At 36.9% G+C, this 26963-nt stretch overlaps 2 protein-coding genes and 1 non-coding gene across 3 annotated transcripts; all 3 read left to right on the plus strand.

The window, feature by feature from the left end:
• Positions 1-1504: 1504 nt before the first annotated feature.
• Positions 1505-7279, plus strand: LOC100700566 (excitatory amino acid transporter 3). The gene is made up of 11 exons (XM_025908223.1): positions 1505-1637; positions 2775-2883; positions 4115-4121; positions 4255-4317; positions 4395-4576; positions 4783-4893; positions 4992-5114; positions 5244-5435; positions 6103-6237; positions 6366-6482; positions 6790-7279. The coding sequence occupies exons 1-11, from the start codon at positions 1505-1507 to the stop codon at positions 6848-6850; spliced, it is 1233 nt and encodes a 410-aa protein (XP_025764008.1). The 3' UTR covers positions 6851-7279.
• A 5625-nt stretch (positions 7280-12904) lies between these two features.
• On the plus strand, positions 12905-26032 carry LOC100700288 (neuronal acetylcholine receptor subunit beta-2). Its single transcript, XM_005470015.4, has 8 exons — positions 12905-13617; positions 17905-18050; positions 19652-19696; positions 19807-19916; positions 20806-21332; positions 22536-23026; positions 24163-24308; positions 24969-26032. Exons 1-8 carry the CDS (start codon positions 13572-13574, stop codon positions 24982-24984), a joined length of 1527 nt encoding a protein of 508 aa, XP_005470072.1. The 5' UTR covers positions 12905-13571; the 3' UTR covers positions 24985-26032.
• Positions 20229-20300, plus strand: trnae-uuc (transfer RNA glutamic acid (anticodon UUC)). Its single transcript has one exon. It is a non-coding gene; the product is annotated as a tRNA-Glu (tRNA).
• Positions 26033-26963: the final 931 nt, after the last annotated feature.

Consider the following 26963-nt stretch of genomic DNA (forward strand, 5'->3'; position numbering starts at 1 on the left):
ATTTTTATCCATCATATTATACCAAAGAGTGAAAAAGTCTGATTTGTAACAAGTACATTTTTCAACATGACTGTAACACACTGGAACTGTTGTGTTTTAAATAATAAGAACTGTATTTTTCTGTATGCTTGTACCAGATTCAAGAAATTGCTGCACTTATATCCCAGTTTCCTACCAAAATACAAAGGAATGAAGGATGGCTTAAGACTTAAGAAAATTCTGCATATTTCCCTAGAGTTAAGTTAGTTCTGTACAAAACAAACAGCTTTTAGAAAAGCTTTGACTATTTAGGAATTACAGGCAGTTTCAAAGAGAATCTCCTGTTCTCAGAGCATCAGAAGTAAAATCAAAAGTTGGAAAAACTAACACCACTCCATTCTCTCCCACTTATCCTTATCAGGGTCACAGGGGTTGGAGCCTACCCCAGCTACCATAGGACAAAATGCAGCGTACACCCTGCCAATCTGATGCAATGCTAACACAGAGAGACGGGCAACAATTTACACTGAGATCCACACCTATGGGCAATTTAGAATCACCAGTTAACCTAACCCCACTAACAGCAAGTCTTTTGGAAGAAACTGGGGTACCTGGAGAGGACCCACGCAAACACAGGGAGAACATGCAAACTCCATACAGATACTGGCGTCGAACTCAGGACCTTTTTGCTATAAGGCAACAGTGCTGACCCCCACAACACCATGCTGTCCACAAATGAACATAACTGCAAATATAAAGACACATTTTTTTTTTTTTTTACTTGGATGATAAAACTTTGCAGCTAATGTATCCCTGAGGTCTGCCAGGCCTTTACTGCAGGCCCTTCAGTTGCTGCTTGTTTGTGGATCTCTCTCTCTTTAGTTTTGCCTTCCGTAACTGGGTGGATGGAGATCAGCTGACTGACTTGGCCATTAAAGAATGAAGAGTTTCTTTATCTCAAGAAACATTAGAGTTGCTCTTGATGAAGTTAAAGTTTGTGAGCTCCTTCTCCACACTTTACTCTCCCCATCATTTTGGTATAAGTTAATTTTGGTTATAAAGTTTTTGCTACCTCTTTAATTTCATTTGGGTTATAAACCTAGTGATGACCTCCTTCACTTGCATCGGCATCTCTTTGGACCTTGTATTGAGAGTTCAAGTGAAAAAATACCAAATATAAAATAACCACTTGGAATCAACTCCAGATCTTTTATATGATTAATATTTCATGGGATAATATGGAAACAGGCCTCACCTGACCATGAAACAGCTTTTCAGTCAAATATTCAATTATTTTTGAGCCTCTGAAAATGGGGGGCTGCGTATAAAACTTACTGTAATTCCTAGTTAATGAATTAAAAAAAAAACCTTTCTAAAACCTATTGATTTAAATCTGAAACTCTGAATTTTGGTTGTTTGATTTAAAATTCAGTGTTGTGTTATACAAAGGGAAAATTACAAAAATTGTGTCATTGTCCAATTACTCATGGACCCAACTGTATTGCTCTATCTCAAAGGTGTAGGTATGGGTGCAATTTTGAGGACCTACGCCAAGCTGACAAAGTTTCAAAGAATCTATATCGGCTTCCCAGGAGAAATACTGATGCGGATGCTTCAGTTGGTCACTCTTCCTCTCATTGTGTCAAGTGTGATAATGGGTAAGCCATGAGTACTTTTCCTACCAACTATTACATTAACTCCCACATTTTCTACACCTGGATTTTAAATGACCAAAGTGGTTGTTCGTCAAATGTCTGATAATAATCAGTAATAAATATATCTAAGAATAATTCTCCTTGCAGTTTTAAATTTAACAATGAAAACTGACATAATGACAATCCTTTATGAAATTTTTAATAAAGATACATTTTGACAGTTGTCTGAGACACATCACTCCACAGCTCGCTGATCAAACAAACTGCAGTGGTTTCAATGTGGACTCAACACAGAAAGATTTATGATCAGGAAAATGTAATATTTGTTTTCTTTTAGGTGTTGTATGGTTTGGACACTTTTTTTTCTTTGTACTATTTTTTATACCATGTCTTTAACAGGAGTTTGTGGTGTAAGTGTTGGCATATCCAGAAGAATCACTGCGCGAGCGATAATATACTTTGTCTCAACCACTGTTTTGTCTGTAGGTGTAGGTAAGAGAAATTTTGGTTTAGCTTCAAGAATCTTTGCTTATCTTTTAAGACCTTTTTTTTCTATGTTAAAGCATTAGACTTCCCAAAAATATTCCCAAAATATTATCTGTATATCTGTGCACTCCATAATGTTTGGGACAGTGACACATTTTTTTTTGCCTCTGTTCACCACCACAGTGGATTATAAATCAAACAATCAATTTTACAAAAGGTAAAAAGTTATATCTGTTTTTATACATGGTCCTTTATTTTCAGAGGCTTAAAATTAATGGGATAAATTAATACATTTAAATATAGAATCTGTTTAATATTATGATGAAATAGTATTAAAATAGAGCCTGTCTGAAGTCTAGAATCTATGGACAACAGTAAATGTTGTGCCCTTGAGTTCCTCCACTACTGCAGCTACCTTCATTTGCTGCTTGTGTGAGTCTTTCTGCATTCAGTTTTGTACATGATAATGGAAGAGCATGGTCTTTTGGGTTGAGATAAGGCAATTGATCACCATATTGATTGTTTGATTTACAATCCACTATGATGGTCTACAGACGCAAAACTAATAAATCTAGACCTGCTTAAGCAGAGTGCGTTGTTTTTGTTGCTACAGAATATTTATTTCTCTGTTAAAACTCTTATTATATATTGTAGGAATATTGTTGGTAGTGGTGATCAAGCCTGGGGTCAGTCATGACACTGTTTTTGATGATGACGATGATGAAGCCTTCTCAACAGTCGATGTCTTGTTGGATCTAATAAGGTAAGAAGAACATTTGTTTTCTCAGAATCCTTCCTAACTCTTACTTTTCTTCCATTTATTTAGGTTTCATTTTCCAGTTTAGCATGATTTAGATCAGTCAGTCAAATCCTTTAATCTGAGAAAAACGTCTTTAACTTTATAAAAACAAACAAATACAAATTTTCTCATAGTGTGCATTGCTGCAGCTCTCATTTTCACCCTCTGTCTTAAACAACTGGTTTTTGCTCATCTTTGATGAAATGGGGAGTCTGTTGTGATTGTTCAGCTGGCCTTGCTAAAATGGAAATAAAAAATCAAATTTAATCTGTGTTCAGTGGCACACAATGGATCCAGAAACAGAAATGGAAGAAACTGCTACATTATATAATTCCACATTATATTGGTGTAATGCAATGTTGTCACCATTTCTAATTTCCTGCTGCAGGCCTCCCCCTATTAAATGGGAGTTCTTTTTTCCCACCATTGCCAAGTCTTTGCTTATAGGGGATTTTCTCTAATGTTGCTAATATTATAAGGTCTTTATAAAGCAATTTAAAAAAAGCTGTGAGTTGGTGATTTATAAATAAAATTACATTGACATTGTACCTCAGCAGTGAGTTTTAGCATAATCTATGGAAATACTATCAAATCTGCTGATTAGAAGTGTTAGTCACATTTCTTCTCTAATATGTTAACATTACTAATAGTTTTCATATTGTTTTGGTAGCATTGCCATTAAGAATAAAAGCTCATATTTTTCTCAGATGCTGTAAGGGCTTGAGACTCCTGAAACTTAACTCCTAACTCAGAAATTTCTCAGTCCTAAAGTTTGTCATGCTTTGCTTGTGCCTGAGAAATTTCAGAGTTAAAATTTGAAGCAGTTCATGTTTTCTGTTGGAGAAAACTACTCTTGTGGACTTTTGCCCTTTCTCCCTTTGCATAGTTTTATATAAACATTATATGCAGTATTGTTAAAAAACCAAAAAACTCATGGCAATAATCCAATAATGAATGGCAGTTTATTATTGGCAATAATAAATTTGTTTGGCTCCAACCTGCAGAGACTCTTAGTTGCATAAGCAGCTATATGTGAGGCTTTCTTTTAAGTAACATATGTGTTAATGTTTAACAAAGGTTTAGATTATAACTTTAAAGCACCACATTTCTCTTTTAAGTGCTTCAACACAAAACACCAACTAATAGTTATAGTTTTTTATCTTCTATGATGCTTGTTTTCTTGACTCTTTTTCAGAAATATGGTGCCAAAAAACTTAGTTCTGTCAAGCTTTAAATAGGTATGTTTTATTACTTACACCAATCAGACGATCTCATATTCATGGTTATTTATTAATTATGTTAACTATTCTTATTTATATTATTTTTTCTCATTAGTACAAGACCCAGAAGGTGTTGGTGAACATTGAATCAGACAATAACAATTCTACCTCTGACACGGTAAATGATTTGTGAAATTACAGTGATGACTTCCGTTGGAAAGTTGTTCTCAATGAATTTCTCATTTTTCATTTTAGGAAGAGACGCAAGTACGTCTAGTGGGCAAATACAGTGATGGACTTAATACACTGGGGGTGATTGGAATGTCTTTTATTTTTGGCCTGGCCCTCCGGAACATGGGTGAAACAGGGAAACTCCTCGTGGATATCATCAACGCCGTTAACGAAGCCACCAAGGAAGTGGTTAAGATGATAATTGGGTACACTGAAATAGTTCCTACAAGGAGGCCATTCAACACCTAAGAGATAGCATGCAAAGATTTAAATTATACAAGTGGCCTGATTTCCTGATTGTCATACACTATCAAAAACAAATCATTTTTTCAAGGTGTAAAAACTAACACATTTAATGTTAACTGGCTTTTCAAATAAACCAATTAATTTAATTCTATTGTTTCCTTTTCAGCTTTGTGCCTATAGGAGTAATGTTCATGACTGCAAGTTACGTCATTGAGGTTGGGGAAAAGTGGGATGCTGTCCTCAAACTGGGAAAGTTTACGGCAGTGGTTATTACTGGGTATGTTTAATGTAAATGCATACTTTACTAGCACCTTCTTGTCAGTAAGTACAATTGGAATAACTCGTATTCATATTGTATTTTTTGTCTGTTTTTAGGCTGTTCATCCATGCAGGAGTAATTTTACCACTGATCTATGTCATGTTTGTGAGACAAAACCCCTTTCCCATCATAAAAGGCATTTCTCCGGCCTTGCTGAGGACCTTGCTCATCTCACGCAGGTTAGAATTTTTATCTTTGTATAAAAACTCTGTATAATACCATATCACAGAGATGACTTATAATGATATAAAGAAAACATATAGATGCTTACAGATGTTAAAGAACAAATCATACACTGTGTTTTCAAGCCATGCAGTCTCACTGACTTATACGTGCTGTGAGGAAATAATCAACGTTGACAAAAGAATCACTCGCTTCATGCTGCCTATTGGGATCAATGCCAATATGGATGGAACAGCCCTTTATGAAGTAGCTGCGGCAGTTTTCATTGCCCAGCTTAATAGCATGAGATTAAACTGGAGCCAGCTATTTACCATTGGGTAAGTGACAGTAATATTTCTTTTTCCATTCTCTTTGTCTTTTCTGATTAAACAGAAATGTTTCTTGTATGTTTCAACATTGATTGGACCTTATTTAAAACAAAAATCTTTTTATAAAAATCTTTTTTCTGTAGCATGATCGTCCCAGACACGTAGAAATCTTACATGTTTCAGCTGGTTTCCTGTCAAACATATTTTTGTCCCAAATACTGATGGATTGGAATAGTTAGAATAGTCCTGTATAATATTGGTTTCGTGTGAATTGGTAGATTTATGTATAATGCCTCAGCTTTTATTTCTTTGGGCAACTGTTATTGTTTCAAGAGGTATCCAGATATTTGTCTTTGAAAGATTCCAGCCAATTCTGTAGATCTGAAGCTATTTTTTCCAGTAGCCATATCAAATATGTAAGCCCAATGAAATTGCTTTGTGTACATTTAGAATTTAAAAGCCAACCAGAAGACAGAAATCAAAATCTTAGAAGGATTAATTCCATGAATCTCAGATTAAACCTCATAGTTACCTTACCGCCTACTCTCCTGCCTATTGTAAATTTTCATATTTGCCTTCAGTCTCATTTTCAGCATGGAACTTAAGGCAGTACAGTATACAGCTGTATATTATTTTGTATTCAATAGTGGTGTTCTGCTATGTGTGTTGTCTACAGTGTGACGGTGGCAGTGTCTGCTATAGGAGAAGCAGGAATCCCGGCTACTGGAACGGCGACGACTCTCTTCATTTTGACAGTAGTTGGGATTCCCGTGAGGGATGCTTCCCTTTTGCTGGTTATAGAATGGTTGCTGTAAGTTGAAGAAATGTTTTTGATGTTATTGCTACTCTTGCTTTGCCTGAGACCTCACGTAAAGAAGCAGTATGCAAAGGTGCTGATAAACCATGCTTTCTGAGTTCTCTGTACTTTGTATCTTTTAGAGATCGCTGCAATGGTACTGTTAATGTTCTGGGAGACTGTGTTGGTGTGGCGCTCGTACAGCATCTGTCAAGACAAGAACTGCAAAAAATGGACGAGCTAGGAATTCACCATCCCAGGTGAAGTTTTAATTTGTGTTTTTGGTGAATTTGAAGAAACATAAAAACTAGGTCATTATAAGCAGGTACACCAGCAGTCAGAAAATAGTTTTCAGTCTTTAGTTGAAAATGTTTATTATGATTCTGTTTGAAGTTGGGTGGCCACAGCGGGACACCTTAATCATAAATGGATGTGTTTTGCTACAAGACAAGTGGGAGATTACAATGTGAAAAGGACATTTTTCCTGCGCTGTGGGAGTTGAAAAAGGCAGGTAAAGGTTCTGCTCACAGGTACTCATATCTGATATCTACAATATCTGTCATTCAGAGACCGGACATCAAAATGTGACATTGAGGATATCCATTCAGCCTCTACCAGCAGCCACTAGGTTGTTACGTCAACACAAAAGCCAAATGAGCTGCCTGGGGTTGTCCTGTAGCCGCAACTTGAAGGATATTTTCCTTGGGAACATGGACTGCAGCGGAACATAATTTTGTGTTGTTGTTATTCTGTTACTCTTTTAGTAAATTTAATGTATTTTTATGGGTTCTTGGAACTAAGCCCCAATGAATTGTTTGATATATTTGGAGTCCAACTGATCAAATGCAGTATTTATTTATTTATTGCTTGGATTTATTTCCCATCTTGTATTTGTGTGTATTTTGTCTTGTTTGTGCAGCATAAAAAGATGTAGCCTGGAAATTAATTGTAATTTATACAAACTCGCTAATAATATAAAAATAAAAATAGTAATAATAATAATAATGATAATAATAACAATAATCTATACATTTTAAGAACATTCCTTATATATGTTTATATATATACGTATATATATATATACGCATATTGGCATTTATTTCTTAATATTATTTGTTTAGGTATTGATTCCATATATATATAGAAGGTGTTGTTGTCTTGATGTACTAATGTACTATAGTTTTCAGCTGATCTCAATAAATATCTATATAAAAATTTAAAAAACAAAAGTATTGTTCTCTGATTACATTGATATATTAGGACATTTATGAATTTTAAAATGAGTTTTAAAACGTTTTTCCCTTGTAAGCCATCTGGAACAACAAATGTGTGAAATGTCCTAATATGTCAACAAATAATGATATAATAATGATGAATCGGATAATAAAACATACAGGTTGTATGTTTTTGGAACAAAATTGCAATAATTTTAAATGACTGACTAATCAAAATGATTACCTACCTCCACAAAGGAATCTAGAGGCGAGCTGCAAAATTATTTTTTTTCCAGCCTTTAAAAAAAAAAGATGCTTACCTTACACATCTAATCTAATGGCCTCTTAAAGTCCACTCTGTGATCTCTGGCATACGTGTAGAAGAAGTATACCTTTCCTGTACCACAGCATAGAAAACTGGGTTGCACAGTAAAGCAGGTTAATCTTAACATGAGCCTCCATATAAATTAGTAGACTTGTTATGGGTAACACTGTTGTTATGGGAAACTCAGAAAGAAATGTTTATTATTTATTTATTGACTCATTTGTCACTTGACAAACATGACACGATTTCCCTTTACACTGCAGGATTTCCACGTTAACTGTTTTTGTAGTATCTATTGAGTCTCTGTTGCCATCTAGTGGTGGTAAAAATTACAAGCTTCCAAACAGGACACTGGAGCCACACTTAGAAAATACTGTGTGACATTCACTGGTTTAGATTGTGTGGCAATGAAAATTATTTTAAGGAAAACAGAAGTATTGTTTTTTAAGAAAAAGTTCCATATATGATGACAGATATACATTCCAAAACACACAAAAAAAATTAAAATTTGGGCCTAACTAAAGCTTACAGTTAAAGTTTTATTATGTAGTTTGATGTCCATTTATTCCATTAAACTTACTGTTTTACAATGGCTGGTTATGGAAGTTTCTATCAAAGGTGCATAATGACGTTTTGCTGATGTGGCAAATGGAGTGCAAATAAAGAATGCTTGATGTTTTCTTTGAGCACACATCATTTGCGTTCTCTATTTATACAGTTACTTTCAACTAAAGTGAGATAATGTAAAATGTATAGGTATTTACCCCTAAGTTGACTTAGAGAAGTCCCAGGTGTAGCTCATTACATCAACAATACAAATATTCCACTCAAAAACAAGCATGCAAATTTGTATGCCTATTTTCAACACTCTCTTTTTTGATTAATGTTTTCTTTTATCTTTAATAGATGTTTTATGAAATAGCTTAACAAACTTTTTGGTTATTTTCTCATATTTGAACTGTTGAGATAAAATGAGATTTAATGATGGAGAAATGTTACTTTCAGCAAGCAAACAGGTAGAGGCAAAAGGAAAAACATTGATTTTATCTTCATTTATGGTAAAGTGGGTAAAGTCCCCCCCTTGTGAAAGACATTAGATCAACCTTTACAACAGCGGAAAAATACAGAGTTAAGTGACAACTTTATATCAAATCATTTTCCGACACATTTCAGTGGATCAACAAAGTGGAAAATGTGGTTTACATCAAGCATCAGCTAATCAACATAAAATAAATGGACAGCTTCCAGAGCACTCAAAATGCAATCATCTTCTCTTTCATGCCAGTAAAGAAAATAGATACATTTTAAGAATGTCCTTTAAATCTCATCAAATACAAATGAGCTGATTACGTTTTGTGGGATCAGGTTTAACGTAAGCACATATTTAAAAAGGACAAAAACAAAAGCATCTGATGTCCTTCTTTACACAAAAGCTGTGTGATATTTGTTACATATCAGCTCTTTCACTCTTATTGTGTTCATAGGTGTGCTTGCCCATAATTTATGCCATCATGTCTAAGCATGCTGTGCATTATTAGAATATTAATGCATGTATAATGCATGTTTAAATGTTCACATAACAACAGAGTATTTCTCTATTTTATTGCTTTTTTAAAAATATTGATTTAAACATGAATCTGGACATCATGAAGAAATTTAGTGACAAAACAGCAAGACACTAATAACGTCTTCCTCACAATTATAATTGGAACTGAACTCTAAAACTACCAGTTCAGTAATATTCAGACACAACATTTGTGTTAGTAGACATAAAAATTACAAAATCATCAAGAAACTAATAAATCAATGGTCTAATGTTTTGAGCGTGAACTGGACAACCACACCCTACTTTCCTCAGACCTCAGTCCCAGACTCATCTGCTTTTCACTTTTGTTTGATTATTGTTATTTCAGCATGTGGCGTCTCTCAAATCTACTTTTCTCTCCCATCCAATGCTCTCAGACGCACTTTTAAGAAAATGGATTCTTTCCTAAACACAACATTCACAGTACTCCAAAACATTCCCACAGCCACTTTATTTTAGGATCTTGAGCTACTTTTCACAAATTAGCTGATGCAGATTGTTTGGACTCAAAGTTCAGTATTGCTGATTCACCCAGTTTCCTACTTTAGTCAGTTTTTCATTTAGGCTCTCATCTCCAACACCTCACAACTCCTCTTTCACTCTTTCCTTCTCAGTGTTATATACTTGGAAACACCTCTTGAGGTATTTACAGTCCCCTTTCTGCTTGTTCTCTTGTTATCATAACCACAATGTAGGCTCCCTTTGATCACTGGTCCAGTTTAGAGTCTTACATGTTCTGAGACTCCAAGGGATATTTAACATGGGTCAGAAGGTGTCATAACAGGAAAAAAGCTTATTGGTTAATAAATAGCTATAAATCTATTAATCAGTGGTGAAAACTGATGGTCTGACTAGTTTCTTCACTGACTAACTTCGCCGTCACTCAGATGTCTGTTTACGAATATGAAGATCCTTTCCCAGTGCACTCATACAGTAACCAAGAATAAAAATGTAAAACTAACAGTGTAACTCATTCTTTGTGTAATATTTTGATTTATTTTTGCCTCTAATAAATATTGTGCTTTTACTGTAAATACATCATTTTTTTCAGATATCTTATTAGCACTTTTATGAACCTAAAATCTGCCTGTGTAAGACAGAAGCAGTGATGGAGCAGCAGAGCATGGGAGGAAGGGTGTTATGAATTGCTGTAAAACGTGGCACTGTTGTGCCAGTTAACTTGACTGAAGCAGACAGTCACCTCCATTATAGCAGATTGAAATCTCCACTGGGCCGTGTAAGGGAGTAATGTGTTAGTTATATGGCCTGTGCTGTGATGGATTTATGCACATGCTAACTGCATCAATGATAGACCTTGGATAAATCTCTCCATTTTTATTTTTAACGTGAATATTTCTGTCTTGTGGGAAGGAATATGCACTCAGAAAATCAAATGCTTTGCATCAAACTCAGCTGAAAATTTGAGATTATGAAAAGATACAAAAAGGAAAAAAACTACCTGAATCTCCAAGACAAGTCCACGACAAGTCAGTGATTAACAATCATAACGTTGTTAATCACTGAATCTGCAGTGGTTTATTTATGAGACCCAAGCATACATTTCTAAAGGAGGAGCAGAATGTTAATGACTTCTTCATATTATTGTTTTCCCACCCCAGGCTTTCTTTGTTTTAAGCATTGCTGCAACGTGATTCTTCTTTTACTGTGATAGCCACATGCACCTACATGAACAATAAAAATACACTCACGTGTACTAAACTAACATGTGAGTATCATCTCAGGTCAGACATTAAGGTAAAACACAGACATCAGCTCCCATTTGAGCAAGCACTTGTTTAAACAGTGGGAAGGAAAAACTCCCTTTTAACAGGAAGAAACCTCTTGCAAAACCTGAGTGTGAGAGTACCAGAAATACCAGTCTTTATTCTTCTGATGAAGAAGTATAAACTAAAAATGTCAGTCCAAAAGTCAACTTAAATTAAATGTGGTACACAGGGACAACGCAACAAAACTATCAACAGTAAAACAAACAAACAAAAAAAAATCACCATTCACCATCAGCCTGAATTGTTGATAGAATTAAACACAATTGTATTTATCTAGCAGCTTTCAATCGAAATATCACAAAGTGCTTCATAACAAAAATGCTAGAATATCAAATTTAATAAAAAAAAAGATGGGGAGGGTTCCAGAGTCTGGGGACCACTGTTGCAAAAGGTCTGTCTCCTTTAGTTCTCAACCTTGTATGATGCCCAGCAGATCCTGACCACATGACCTCAGGACCTCCTGGGGACGTATCAGTGTAAAAGCTTACTGATGTTTGCTGATGCTTGTCCATGCAGAGCTCGAAAAGTCAAATCCAGGATCTTAAAAGTGGAGCCTTAAGTTAATGGGGAGCCAGTGCAACTAAATTAGCAACAGTGTGACATGTGAGTAGAAGACTTTTAAAAGGCTTGCAGGATCATTATGAATATCTTGCAGATGCTCCAAAGAGGCTTTATTAAGAAAAGTAAATGATGAAGCAAAAGCATGACTATTAATATTTCTTATAAAAGCAAGAGCAAATCATAAGTTTAATGTGATCATCCAATAATAGCTGAGTCAAAAGTTATCCCAAGGTTCCCGACATAAGATTTAGCAAATGTGGCAAGGGGACCTAGAGTTTCCATCATCCTACCTGTCAAAACTGTCAGAGGGAACAGCCTTGTTTACTCCACGTGTTTCTTTCAATCTATCATCTGAATGTCACAGCAGAAATCAAGATGTGGTGTGGTCACAGTGGTGTGCTGTCAGCCGGCATGGCTTATCTCGTCTTTGAGTTACAAAATCAGCTCGAATCATCAGCTTGTATTGCTTTCCTCATTGTATCATATATTATCTTTAAAAAATATCACATTCATCCATCAAACAAATGATTATGGTCTGTTTAACACCAGAACATTGTAACTCACGGTAACCCCTTTTGGACAGGCAAAATTAAAGTAAAATAATGTTAACTTGGATTTATGAGTCGATAAGAAAGTCTTCACACAGCCATATGTCAAAGCTGCAGTGAGAAATTTGCAGCACTAATGTGTTTCTGCTGCAGACTATACTGACACATTTTAGTAACACATTATCATGGTTATAAAACCCTAACATGTATATTATTTTCGATTAAAAGGACCTGGATCTCCATGTCTAGACTATTATATACATTTCACACCACCTAAAGAGGAAGCCTAAGTGCTGGATTATCTGCAACACTAGGTTCGTTACATGTAGACTGTCTTCTTCCATCAGTCTGACGTATATCAGGTTGTGAGTTGTGAGTCTATACTCTGATTGTGTGCCAGTACAAAACAATTATAGAGCTCATCTGACTTGAATGGCTGATCCTACACCATGTTTCTCATTTAAATTTGCGTCTTTGATTCTTTAACATGGGGTCTACAGTCGCCAGGTTGCGGTGGTTTTAAACGCACTCTTTAAGTTTAGTTAGTCACAGTGTTGTAAAAAGTAGGCTGTGGAAGCGCCAGTGGCTGAAAAAGAGCCCATCTAGATGAGACTGGCAGATGCACATCAGTCCACGCCGTGACGTGTGTATCTGCTCCGGTCCGAGGCGCGAGGAGCACACAAGCAGAGAGACACGCACCTCCCTCTCCGAGCCCCGACCTCCTGCTTTTTCATCGTAGCTTCTCCTCGAAGTTTGATGGAAAAAACGCTCCTGGTTTCTTTGTGGACCATGACTGCAAGGTTTAACCCCGAGGAGCCAATGTAGCGCAAGCGTCCCGCCTGCATGCGCGCTAGTCTCATCAGCTGCGCCAATTGCAAGTTATCGGCGCTTCATCAAAAGAAACTTAAGGCAAATATTGGTGATTAAGTTAAAAAAGAAAACAAGTTTAATGTGGATTTTTTTGGACACCGTCGTGGACTAGTCTACTGGATTTGGATCGAGAGTTGCTTCCTGGCGGCTGCGCAAAATGGGCTTCCCAACTCCCGCAGGATGCTCTGAAGTAAAGGACCATCATGTTGCCTTTGGCAAATAAACACTTTTTACACGTGATATTTTTTTTTTAACCATAACAGCCAAAGTTTCTGCATGTTTTCCAGCAAAGGAGAAAACACCTGGAGCACCTGTGTGGAAAAAAGTAATAGGGAAAGCTGTGAGGTTGGGCTAAAACGTCACTTTTGACATTCAAGACATTTCTGGTCTTTTTTATTTGATTTTAAATTTTTTTAGAAGACAGTCATTAGAAAGAAGCAACTTAGCGTAGTGAAGGAGATGACTACCAGCACTGCTCTTGTGCTCCTCATTCTCTCTCTAACAAGTAAGTTCTTATCTTTTAAATATCCCAAACTGGTATGAATATGGAAACATTTTCTGTGAGAAGTTTAGTGCTAAGAACAGATGTCCAAGTCTATGGTGTTGATCTCTCTCTCTCTTTTACTCCCCCCCCCTCTCTCTCTCACACACACACACACACACACACACACACACACACACACACACACACGTACTATACCCCCTTAGGTAGTGATTATGGCCTGAAAATAGGCTCATTGAACTGCAGAGGAGATAACTGACCTGATTGAAGCTTCGGGTGTCCTGTAGCAAAGGATAACATTAATGGTGCCACAAGAGAATCTTATATTAACTGTAAATCAATCTCAGGGGTACAATCCAAATGATTGTGCTTCAAAGTGTGGAAAATCTTTTGAAAGACAAATTAAAGGAAGGGATGCTTTTCTAGTCGATACTTCTCTATTTATAATCATGTAATTAGTGCAATACCACTACTTACCTATAATAAATTAAACATTTTGGTAGTTGTGAGAGTTATCTACATTTTTAAATTTTTATTCAGAGGGATTCATAAAAGAAAATCCCGAAGCTAATCCTGAAGAACTAAACTTCATATTTCTGTATTTCACTTCAGCTTAATCAAATACATGTTATTATTTCACTTTATAGTAATGTATTCAAAGCTTTTAGACTTTTATATATTACCAAAGTCAGTATTTGAAAGTCCACAGTCTTTACAAATATTAAAATAATATTTCAAACCATTCTTTACATGACAGAATTTTGTTCTTCTTCATTTAATAAAAAATGCCCAAATAATCCAGATCAGACTTGACTAATGTCATTTCTCTAATTTGTATGTATTTGTATGATTTAAACTCTTCCTCAAACTGCTACCCCTACCTCCCCACTCTTAAAGGGAGAATATTAATGACTTGAACAAGTGCACTGAGTAGTACCTGCAACCCAAAGTATTGGGTTTTCTACTCATATTGTTCATATACTGTACCTATAATCAACAGATCATATTCCCTGGAAAGACACAGTTACAATTATCTTATATTATCTGTCTTTTCTATATTTGGATTCTATAAAACCGGACTCATGCTGTTTACAGGACCTCTGTGTTTCACAAGAAGAGGTGTATTTGATGTGTATTTGTGTTTCTCAGTACAGGAATCTGTAGCAACCACAACAGCACTCTGCAAGAACTTCCTGAGGAAGTGTGGGTGGTGTTCATACTCTTAAAATACCCATAAGTAAAAGCAGATGTGCCCTTGAATAATTGAATAAGAGCCCTGTTTTATCTACCACCAAGAAAGCACCATCTCCTGTTTTTTAGGCAAAATGTGGATGTCTCACTGCCCTAAAAGAAAAGCGTCCTCTTACTTACCTGGCCTTGATTTTAGCTTTTATTTCAGAGAGTGGTGCCTTGTATACACGTAAAACTGGTTAAGCTTGTAGGTTACGCTTTAGCGTTTAAGCTAGACTTACAATACAGTAATTTTTCCAAAAAGAATGAAGACAACCAAAAGGCTGAGCCATCAGTCTGTAGATTTTCTCTTACAAATTCTGACAAAGATCAGCTGTGGCAGGTAACATAGTCAAGGATTAGTCTGCAGCATCCATCAAGAGAAGGCATGAGACCCTGGAATTGAGCTTTAAATGATTTAAAGGCTGTAAAACATCGAGAAGCGGCATAGCACTTCTCTGTGTCTTCCATCATGTTGTTGTGAGTGGTTGCATTTCTCTGAAGGCCTAAAGATTTAACTTAGTCTTGTACTATGCAATGATATGTGGCACCAGTCTTCCATCACAGCGTCAGTGTTTTAATCTTAATGAGTCTCATCACTGCAGATTACTGGAAGCTAAACTGTTCTTAATATAAAAGGTATCAACAAGGGGGGGGGGTTACTCTTCAGTGATTACATTTAAGTCACTGCTACCCCCTTGAAGTAAACCCTTCCATACTTGTGAATGTGAAAACTCTAACGCTGGCATAATCGCAAGGCTAAAGTCATGAGTCAGTCCCACTTGTAGCAGACTAGATGTTTGAAATAGTTTTTCAAAAGGAAACTGAAAAGAGTTTATTGCTCCATAATATGTTTGAGGCTTTAGTCACTTACGTCTAATATCACCCTCTTGAACTGCCATGTTTTGACAGGAAAGTAAAACATCTTGAAACAGAGAATATCTCTGTTGCTTTAGTTTGAATAGCAATGTTGCACAAGTACAGTATCATAGTAAATACTAGTAAATGCAGCAGCTATTATCTCACTCTTATTACCCCAACAATTGATCATGCATGCATAAAAAAAGGATGTTGCCCACTAAATCCTGTCAGAGACTCCAGGAAGTTAATGATCCTGGTGAGACCCCATCCATGGAGAGCCTTTTCACTTCCTACTTATGTCATTATGCTGAAATTGGCTGCAATTTGGCCAGAGAGTGCTTGTGAGTTCCTCAACTAATTGGATTCAGTGAATCTAAATTACTAAAAATGATTAGCACCTGTTTCGAAACAAATGCTCATACTCTGTTACAGTTTTAGCAGACGTACGTTTTCTTATAGGGAAGCCCATTTTGCCCATACAACACTAGCATTCCACTAATGTGTGCTGAATTGTCAGTTTAGGATTTACAATAAGTCATCCTACCTCAATGGCTCCCATTCCCAAATGATAGTAACTACAACAGATGTCGGGAACATGGTTAAATCAAAACAGAAGCATCTGTAACAAGTTGGATATTCCAGCTGGTTTCAGTGGTCGATTATGAATGCTATCAGTTTGCCACGGCAAGAAATTCTCTGCTTCTTGTTAGATGCATGAAATCAAAATGCCAGCACCATAAAGTGGATCATGATGCATAACATCTCCAGTACTTACAGAGAGGTATTTCATTGCAATCCTGCAATAAAAATCTGAAAATTGAGCTTTATCGCTTGCCAGAGGTTCAAAGAGTAGGAGTTTTCCATTTTTAAAATATCCGTAAAACAGTCAGGGAATACCTTGTAAAACAGATTAAGCAAAATGAGCTTCAGGAGTGCTGCTGCATTTTGGTATCTTTTGATAGACGATTTCCTTTGTTTTCCCTTTTCTTTATGCAAACTGGAGCTAAGTGACCTTTTGTTAAAGCTCCATATTTATTGTTGAGATTAACATGTGGTAACTTTTGACAACAAGTTGTTAAATAATACCAGAGCAGCACTGCAATATTATTACATTTACTGCTTTTTTCCTATTAAACGTCCATTCAAATCTTCTGTTAAAATGCATAATTTGGTATCCACTTGATTTATATTTAAATACAGCATTTGTTCTCATATAGCTACTTTAATGACAGCCTAATTTGCTGGGCGTAATCTAAACATTTCTACGTACGTTCATGCATTTAACACAGAGTATTGAACTCTGCTGTGGCCACTTCAGAAGAAATATAAATGTGATTAAGCGGTTTAGCTTTCATTTTAACAAATAACTTGCCTCTTACATAAAGAGATACTTGAGGTTCTTACTTGATGGCAGACCATTTATCCTCTGAAGTTAAAATAAACTGAGAGCTAAAGATTTCTCATTTAGTTCTAAGAGACTCACTTGCCTCTCTTCAGCTGAAACCACTGATGTTCACTCTGACATGAAAACTTGAAACAGCAGGGTGCTGCTAAAAAAAAAGAACATCCATGCTCACACAGTCTTCACTGCATGCAATCTTGCAAAAACAGACAACTCGTGTGCCACAGGGAGGGAAGCGGTCCAGATAACCAATCCTCACTGCGCTGTTGTCAGTTTGTTTGACAATGTGGATATAATGGCAACTGGAGCATTTTGCTTCTGATTTATTCATACGATTACTTTTATATAACCAATAATTTAGGGCTCAGGAAACATAAAGCTTCAGGGGCTGTCTCACCGGGATGCTTGACTGGAGCCTTGTGTGTTTCTGTGCTCTAAAACCCTGCAGTAAAGTGTCAAACTGCAAGATGTACACATGCTCACACTTAACCAAGAACACGTGATTCAGCTGTAATGGCCTCTGGTAAATTTACTTTGTTAACAGACATTGTTTTCAGAAACAGACACTCGCACACGCAGGATACAAAGATACACTACACACCTACCAGTGGCTGTGAATCGCCACAGGGGAAACACATGGCATTTATGAATGACATTAGTTATTGCCTCTGCCTTTTCAGGCAGTGGAGTTCCACGTAACCATGTCTGTAATATTACATATTTTAAACAGATTCATGTTATGTTTAAAGCAGTTTGATTAATTGGACTTCTTTCAATATTCTGTATTTTCTCTGCAGGCAGCTGGGCAGAGAATGCAGAGGAGCGCCTGGTAAACTACCTTTTAGGTCCAGAGCACTACAATAAACTAATCAGACCTGCTGTCAATAAGAGCCAGCAGGTCACCGTCTCCATACAGGTGTCTTTGTCTCAGCTCATCAGTGTGGTGAGTACACACAAACTACATCCAGATTATCATGCATCAGAGTCTACTGGGCTCAAACACCGTTACCTGAAACAAATGAAAAATTGGACTTGTGACGATTTAGTTTGACGCAACCAAAACCCATTACAGGCAACTCGTATTTGATGTGATTCAAGTGAAGTGTTAACATGGGAATTGACTCACTTCTGCATTATTTGAATTGTGGAGTCTGCATTTCACCATTGCCTTTATATCCCTGCTACGGAGGTAGCAGCTTGATTACGGCACAATCTTTATTAGTTTGTAGAGGTTTGTGACATCATATGTTCCCACATATCGCTTCAGCAGGGCTTTTCACAGGGGATCATTTACACAGGTGTTTCCTAAAGACATAAAGGCTAATAAAGCATCTGTTCTATTTATGTGCCTCAAGAAGCCATGAATATGAGTCTGTATATACACAGTACCAGGACTCTGAACCCGAAATCAGCCGTCATGCATCCTTTTATATACACATGTCACAAAAAAGGATTATTCTAAACTATTTATGTCTTGAAATCAGCTAGAGCACCTGTATGGATGTGCAGTCCTTGGTTGCTCTCCTCTTTGGTCTTTTAGGAATGTTCAGCTTTTTGTTTAAACACCGAACTGTGCCTTTAATTGCATTACAGAAGTTTTTATAATTATTACGTGGTGACTATGTAACCATTAAGTGGTGCTTTAATGGTCCGTTAGTCTCCTTTAAGAAGGAAAATGGCCACATAAGTATTAAAGAAAAGAGCTGGATTAATTTTACATTATAATGTAATAATAATAACTTAATAATAATTCATGACACTGTCGCAGTTCAGAGGCTTCTAGGTTGTAGAATAGAAGTGACAACTTTAAATTGTCTGTAATTGTGAAGGTCTGAATCAATTTATCTGTCTCTTTGAGTTAGCCCTGTGCTCGACAAGTGATGTTTTGTGCTTCTCTTCTCCAAACTATTTGTTTTACCATTTGGATATATTTCTTTATGGTTGGATTGTAAAATGTACTATGTTAATAAGTGACCTGAATAATTCATCTCTGGATTATTTAAGTTTTTAGAATTTTTGATGACCTGTTGTTCTGTTTCACAGAACTATTATTATAAGTCACTGCAACTAAGCTTTACTTAAGGTTTTCACCTCGTGACATGGGCTTCTAAAAGCTTCTTATTCACATTACTTAATGCACTACTTTCTGCTCCATCGCCAAAGCCACTGAAGTGTTGCAGAATGTGGTTTTAAAGCCATTATTTTCATCATATTCACTAACGATCTTGTTAGCCTCCATGGCTGCGTGCGCCTCACCAGAGGGTTTAAAACACCATTCGTCTCAGACAACTTTAATTCTAACCTTTCCATTCATCTCTATACAAGACAGTAAACAGGCTGACCTTATAGTATCAGAGTAAGTCCTTCCTTTCAGGCTGTAAAACAGGCTTTAAAAATACATATTTTTGCTCCAAAATGTTAGTGTTATTTCATCCACTCTTTAAAGGTGTGTATTGATTTATTGCTTTGACCTTTACTCAAAACAAAAATAGCATTATGGAAAGTATTATGTAGTTTTAACAGCTGACTGATCTTTGCTTTCAGAATGAGAGAGAACAGATAATGACGACCAACCTGTGGCTGTTTCAGGTACCTACAGTCTTTTCTCTGCTGCCCAGTTCTTATACAGTACCTTCTTTGGTCAGTATTTAGGTCTTTTGGTCATAGTTATGGTTACAATAACAAAGGCTCCTCTGCAGGAATGGAACGACTACAGGTTGAGATGGGATCCTGAGAAATACGAAGGCATCAAAAAATTGCGAATACCCTCCAAACTTATCTGGCTTCCTGATATAGTGCTCTATAACAAGTAAGTATGCAAATTTGATCCCAACCAAGAGAGACTTGGCTGCTTTTCTGAGTTAAATTTATGTGATTTGGACATTTTTTTTACTATGAAAAATCAATTTAAAGCAGGAAAACTAATTCCTGTGGCGGCCTTGTATGAGTGGATTAAACCATTATTTTATTAAACTGTTCTCAATATTATGAGGTTTTCGATCATTACCACTCATGTTTTACACGTTGTGACTAAAATGGAAATGTATTTCAGTGGGAGCTGTGTAATTAACAATTTCCACAAACCCAGTTTCTCTTTATTTTTAGTGTTTTACATCAACATTCCCATATGGTCTAGTGGCTAGGATTCCTGGTTTTCACCCAGGCGGCCCGGGTTCGACTCCCGGTATGGGAAGTTGGCAATTAGCAATTTTTCACAATTTAGTTATGATTGCTAGTAGGATAGTGTTATGTGAATAATTCCAGTGCTGATGACAATAATAGCATGACCTGTGCTATCATTGAACTCTTCTACCATGTGGTAAACAACATTTAATAATTTGAGCCCAACCAATTTACTGTCTTGGCCCACATTTGCTTTTTTTTGTAAATAAGTATCAGCAAACAATGTCAATTTAATAGTAAATTAATGGAAATTAAACAGGTAAAGAAGAGACCGAAGAAACACCCCACAACCATATTACAAAAGTTGACATTTTATAGTTATTTGGCACTCCTAATTAACTACACATAACAAATGCTGGAAAATACAAATAAATGTTGTCCCATTTATTGGACTTTAAAATATTAGTATTAGTATTGGTTTAAAAAATCCTGTATTGGTCAGACTCTAATTTTGCTTTCCTCTATATTTGATGTGCTTAATGCTCTTTAATCCTTTATTTCCAAACCTCCTATAGTGCTGATGGCGTGTACGAGGTTTCCTTCTATTGCAATGCTGTGGTCTCAAACACTGGGGACATCTTCTGGCTCCCTCCAGCAATCTACAAGTCAGCCTGTGCCATCGAGGTGCAGAACTTCCCCTTCGACCAGCAGAACTGCACTCTCAAGTTCCGCTCTTGGACCTACGACCACACAGAAGTAGATCTTATCCTCACCAGTGATTTCGCCAGCCGTGACGACTTTACCCCAAGTGGAGAGTGGGACATCGTCTCGCTTCCAGCACGCAAAAATGAGGACCCCAACGACATAACCTATCTGGACATCACCTATGATTTTGTGATCAAGAGGAAGCCTCTTTTCTATACCATCAATCTGATTATCCCCTGTGTGCTGATCACATCACTAGCTATCCTGGTGTTCTACCTGCCGTCAGACTGTGGGGAGAAAATGACGCTTTGCATCTCAGTGCTGCTGGCACTCACTGTGTTCCTGCTGCTCATATCAAAGATAGTGCCACCTACCTCTCTAGCAGTGCCACTCATAGGTTAGTCATATCCATATTTGTTTATTTGCAGTTTGTAGCCTAGGGCAATGAATATTTTGGTTTTTACTATGTGTACAGACACTTTATATAAATATAATTGTTTAGTGATGTGTGTAAGAAAACATAAAACAAGAAAAAAAAAAGTAGTTTTTCAATTATGGATTAAGGCCATTTATTTACAACTGAGAGAGCTACACCGTATTCGAAATAGGCTTATATAAATGATGGGTCTTCACATTTCATTTTTCATATGTGATTTGTAAATGTGTTTCATGACAGGTCAGTCCTTTTTCTGCTTGCCCTCCACTTTATTTTTTATTATGCTGTTTACAACCTCAGCACAAAGTCAACACAAGGAAATTAAAAAAACGGTGTAAAATATTATAGTTGCCTGAAGAGGCAGCTGCTCAGATTATGGACAGTTTCACTCTGGTGAGCACAAAGACTCACCGGATAATAAATGTTTAAGTTCAAACCATTAAATTACTAGTGTTATACGTGTACCTACACTTAACATTAATATACTGCTTTTGGAGATTCCAGTAGGAACACTAATGGAACAGTATAAGGGAAACCGAACAACTGAAAGTAATGAAATATACTTCATTCTAGCAGAGTACTGCGCCACTCAAAAAAATGAAGGAAACCCTTAATTATAATAGTATAACACAATCTGGGAAGCACACCCCAGTGTCATGCAAATGTATTTCACCTGCTTTGGTGCAAATGAAAGTGAAAGCTATCACCACTCTTTGTTTTAAATAATATCTACTTTTAGAACCATTTTAAAATTTTAGTTTTTTACTTAGCATTACATTATTTTACTTTATTTGTTTTCAAATTGGACTGATCAAACCTTACTATTTTTAAATTGGTTTTATTATTCTATTTTCTCTTTTTCCTAAATTATATTTGATGTACTTTTTTTCCAGCTATAAACCATTTTAATTTCCAATATATTTCTTTCATCATTTTTAATTTAAAATTGCTTAGTATTGCATATTAACACCTTCCAGTTAGACGTTTAACACAGTCTTTATTAAAAACGTGTTAGAGATGCTGCTGGTTGTTATTTGAGACCCAGCTATTATTTGATTATTGAATAACACATGACTGAAGACTGAATGCACTATGATTAAAGGCAGAAGTAGTGTTGGTAAATGACAACATCTGATCATTTCTCCGTATCTCATTCTGTTAAAGGTAAATACTTAATGTTCACCATGGTGCTGGTCACATTCTCAATTGTAAGCACCGTCTGCGTCCTCAACGTGCACCATCGCTCACCGTCCACTCACTACATGCCTGACTGGGTCAAGCGGCTCTTCTTAGTCCGTCTACCTACCTTCCTTCTCATGAGGCGCCCAGGCTCTTCCAATGTTCGTGATAAACTGCGCCGGAAGTACGCCAGTCGGAGTATTGTCTGTAAAAATAACACCCAAGGCAGCACAAACAAAAAGCAGTACTCAAACATCAGACTCGGTGGGATCAGAACCGACGCCGACGCTTTCTATGTGAATGAGGATTTGGCACACAGGTGTTGCTGGACGGCTGGTGACATCCCGGATGGTGGCGGTGGCTTTTCAGACTTCCAGAGGCCTTTGGCCAATCAGTTAGATGCAGATCTGGAGGAGGCAGTGGATGGAGTGAGATACATAGCTGAACACATGAAGACAGAAGACGACGATGAAGGGGTAAGACAAAAATAGATAAGTGATGATGAATAGGGGATATAGGGGGACACCAAAATATTGAAAGGAATAGAAGATAAAATATATTCTTGCAGAGACAGAAAGAGGAAAGGAAAGTCATACAAAAACAGATTATGGAGATGCATGATGTCAGGCAAGGTGGAAAGGGAAGATTACCAGGGCAAAATCAGATGTGACACGAGCCATATCTCAGTGTTCAGTGTTTGCTTTTGTTCTCCTGTCATACAGTTGGAATCTGCCAGCTATCTATTTTACTATAAACATTTCTAATGTCATCAGAAAGCTTTTGTGTAAAACACACGCTGACTGAAAGCACAAATCATAAACCTCAGCTCTCAGATATAATAAATATACAAACATGCTTTGCATCTGTAAATGTACTCTTTCTGAATGACATACAGTTGACTGTCTGCTAACCCATAACACCAGGGGTGTCAAACATAAGGCCCGGGGCCTGGAATCGGCCAGTCAAAGACTCCAACCCGGCCCACTAGATGTATAGTGATGTGAAGGAGAGCATAGATTTTATTTCCCTTTATTTTACAGTCCTACTAATAAAAACCACCCCACAGCCATTCATAATACACCAAAGTAATGAAGTAATAGACAAATAAATGACAGAAAAGTTCATTTTTTTCAACTAGCTACTATAGAAATGTTTGTTTTTCACATTGTGTCAATGGTAAAATAATAAAATAAAATAGGGAATTAACAAAAACATTCTGCTTTATAATTACAGGACAGTCTGTGTCATGAGCTACCAGAACGTCTTCTGTCATTTTACATTTATTTTTTTCAATTAAAGAGCAGCTTCTGTCAGTTCTCTTTCATGAAAGAGAACTGCATTTCTTTGTTGTGTAGTTGAAATCACACTACTTTTTCCTGTATTGAGATATTGCAGGGATTAAAAGTTTACACTGACAGAAAAGGGAGTTTCACTGGCCTATGGTGGTCTGTATGTGACCTTAATGTAAAATGAGTTTGACATTCCTGCCTTACAATGTTTAGGTGTTACAAACACTGAACCGTAAAAAGGTAGATTTAACGAGCTAATTTTCGTTTGACCCAAACATACAAACCTTAACCGCAATGGTCTGGATCTGTTGATGTGGTTCTAGATAATAGAAGACTGGAAGTACGTAGCAATGGTGATAGACCGTCTGTTCCTGTGGATCTTCATCTTGGTGTGTGTGGTGGGAACTCTGGGACTCTTTATGCAGCCACTGTTCCAGAGCTATAACACGCCCACTGCTGATGAGACAGAGTGAGTCATACACACTGTGAAATACACATTAACATACAGAGCAACACATGTTTCAGCCTGGCATGGGCTCATATTTAAAAGTCTAAAAATAAAAGAAACTGTCAGTTTTCTTTACATATCAGAAATGTCCCATCCCTCTGCAAAAACAGAGCTTTTTTTATTTGTGTGACATGCCTTTTTCTATCACACACACACACACACACACACATACATCTGGTTTGTTATCCTTGTGGGGACATCCCATTGACATAATGCTTTCCCTAGCTGCCTACCCTAACCCTAACCATCAAAAATGAATGACTAACCCTAACCCTTACCCTAAACCTAACCATAACCCAACTGTAACCCAGACACTAAAACCACATTTTGAGTGTGAAAAATGCCTTCAACCCCGTGGGGACCTGGATTTTGGTCCCCATGAGGGCTGTTGGTCCCCACCAGTATAGTAAATTTCAGATTTTGGTCTTCACCAAGATAGTAAGAACCCATACGCGCGCACACACACACACACACACACACACACACACACACACACACACACACACACACACACATAGAATAGTTCATGCACAGCACAGCATTCACGCACTGGGTGATTTGTAGGATTCAGGTATATCTTTATCTAGACTTGCTTTACTTTGTGTGTTTTTCTCCCTGTAGATATGGAGATTTCTAGGTTTCCGGTGACTGCAACTTTGAGAAGCATTACAATGTCTGGCTGTGATCTGCTCCTAATGATTGAATCTGACACATAACCAACCGGTGATGGACTTCAAATGAACATGCAATCAAACCAGTTGCTTAACGTTTGGCTGCGTGTTTCCCCACCTTCATCGAAGAAACTTTACACCTCAAAGTCGAGCAGTTTCTGTCAAGATGGTGAAGACAGTGCCTGCGGACAGTTGTTCCGGAAAATTGTACAATGTAAAAAACACAAAGGTGATGAAAATTATAGATGATTTGCAGTCCCTGTTTCAGTTTTGACTGACTGCACTGCTGATGAAAGAGTTTAAGGTTTTAACTGTGACTGTTTTTCTCCCATGTTGCTGCTCCAATGAGGCCTGCTCTCCTCTCCGGCATCGCTGATATGAAAATTGTATGAACATTTATAACAGTGGTACAAAAGCGGAACGTAATTTCTTTTTTCTCTACATCAACCTTTACTGTAATAGGAAGAGGATTTTGTTCTCCCCACCTTTTGTCTTTGTGGAAGTATTAACGCACCATTTCTCTTTCTGTCTCTTTCGTGTTCCACTTCAGAGCACTGTGTTTCATTTCCACAATCCACCTCCCAAGTAACGTTGTAACTCTAATGCAGTGTCTTATTTTGAAAAATGTGTTTTCTGCTCTTGGTTTCTCTCATTGTGTTTTTTTTCTCACATGCTTGTGTATTCTCTCCTTGTCTGTCTTTCTATTCCACAATCACAAGGCGTGTCAGAGGAAAAGGAATAGTTTGAGAAATATTGATAGAAGTCTTGAAAATATGGATGAAATTTCAAATAGATGTGACAGATGGAGCGAGTGCTGTACACGTCACACATTTTATTTCATATGAAAAGACAACATTAATTCCAGTTGTGTGTCTGTTTCCCTGTCCAACGGCTCATTTTCACCCTTCACTTTTTAACTGCCTTAAACTTTTGTTGGACACCAGAAGATTAAAAACCTGTAGCTGCACCATGTTAATGATCTGACACTGACTGTATTCTAATTCAATATGTTGAATAAAAAAAGGCTGTCAGCTTTAGTTTGACGTGTGCTGTTTCCTCATCCATTTGCTAGAAGGTCACTTCTTAGATCGGCTTTTCTAGTAGAAGACATTTCAAAATTTGATGGTTAGAAGTCAAAATACATTGGCTGCAAATACAGTAAGTATGACTTTCATTTTTGGTTATTATTATTATTTGGTTTATTTTTTGTAAGACACTGACATTGGTCAGATCTCACACGAGAACAATGATATTTACACTTAATTGGGATCAGTTGTCCACTCTCACTTCATCAGATATTTACTGTAGTTTGGTTAAATTTACTGATAAAAACTGTAATTTGGTTTAGGAGATTTCAGATTTCATTCTTTTCTTGTGATGGTGACAGGGAAGGAAATGACAGAGAATAAAAAATAAACAAATAAAAATCTGTATGGACTTGGTTTGTTGTTAAAGCCAGTAGTCTATTGTATGCTGTTAGAAATATCATCACCACACCGCCTTCACGCTGTGATTGAACAGCTCTGGGACTTTTGAGCTGGATTTGAGCTGTACTTCCATGTTCACAACAGAGTACAACAATATACAAACCCTTCCAGGAGACACTCTTGCTGTGCCTGCTGACTTTTCACCCCCACTTGCACATTGGCCTGTCAAATCACGTGTAACACCATGTTTGCCTGCTGAATTAGTTGGGCAACACAAAACACAAAGTACCTTTTTTCTATTATGACCCCACCTGCAGTTTAAATAATGTAAAATGCCTCCATGCCTGACAGTAACTCATTTACACAAATATTATTTACACTCATGTACATTAGTATGTCATATGTTACCTTGGAGGTAAAGGTATAATATAACCACAAGCTGTGAAAATACGTCCAAACATCATTTTACACTGAGTCTTTCATACCCTTCATATCATAACCAAGGCTTTACTTTACAG

Source organism: Oreochromis niloticus, linkage group LG6 (assembly GCF_001858045.2).
Source record: "Oreochromis niloticus isolate F11D_XX linkage group LG6, O_niloticus_UMD_NMBU, whole genome shotgun sequence".
Lineage (NCBI taxonomy): Eukaryota > Metazoa > Chordata > Actinopteri > Cichliformes > Cichlidae > Oreochromis > Oreochromis niloticus.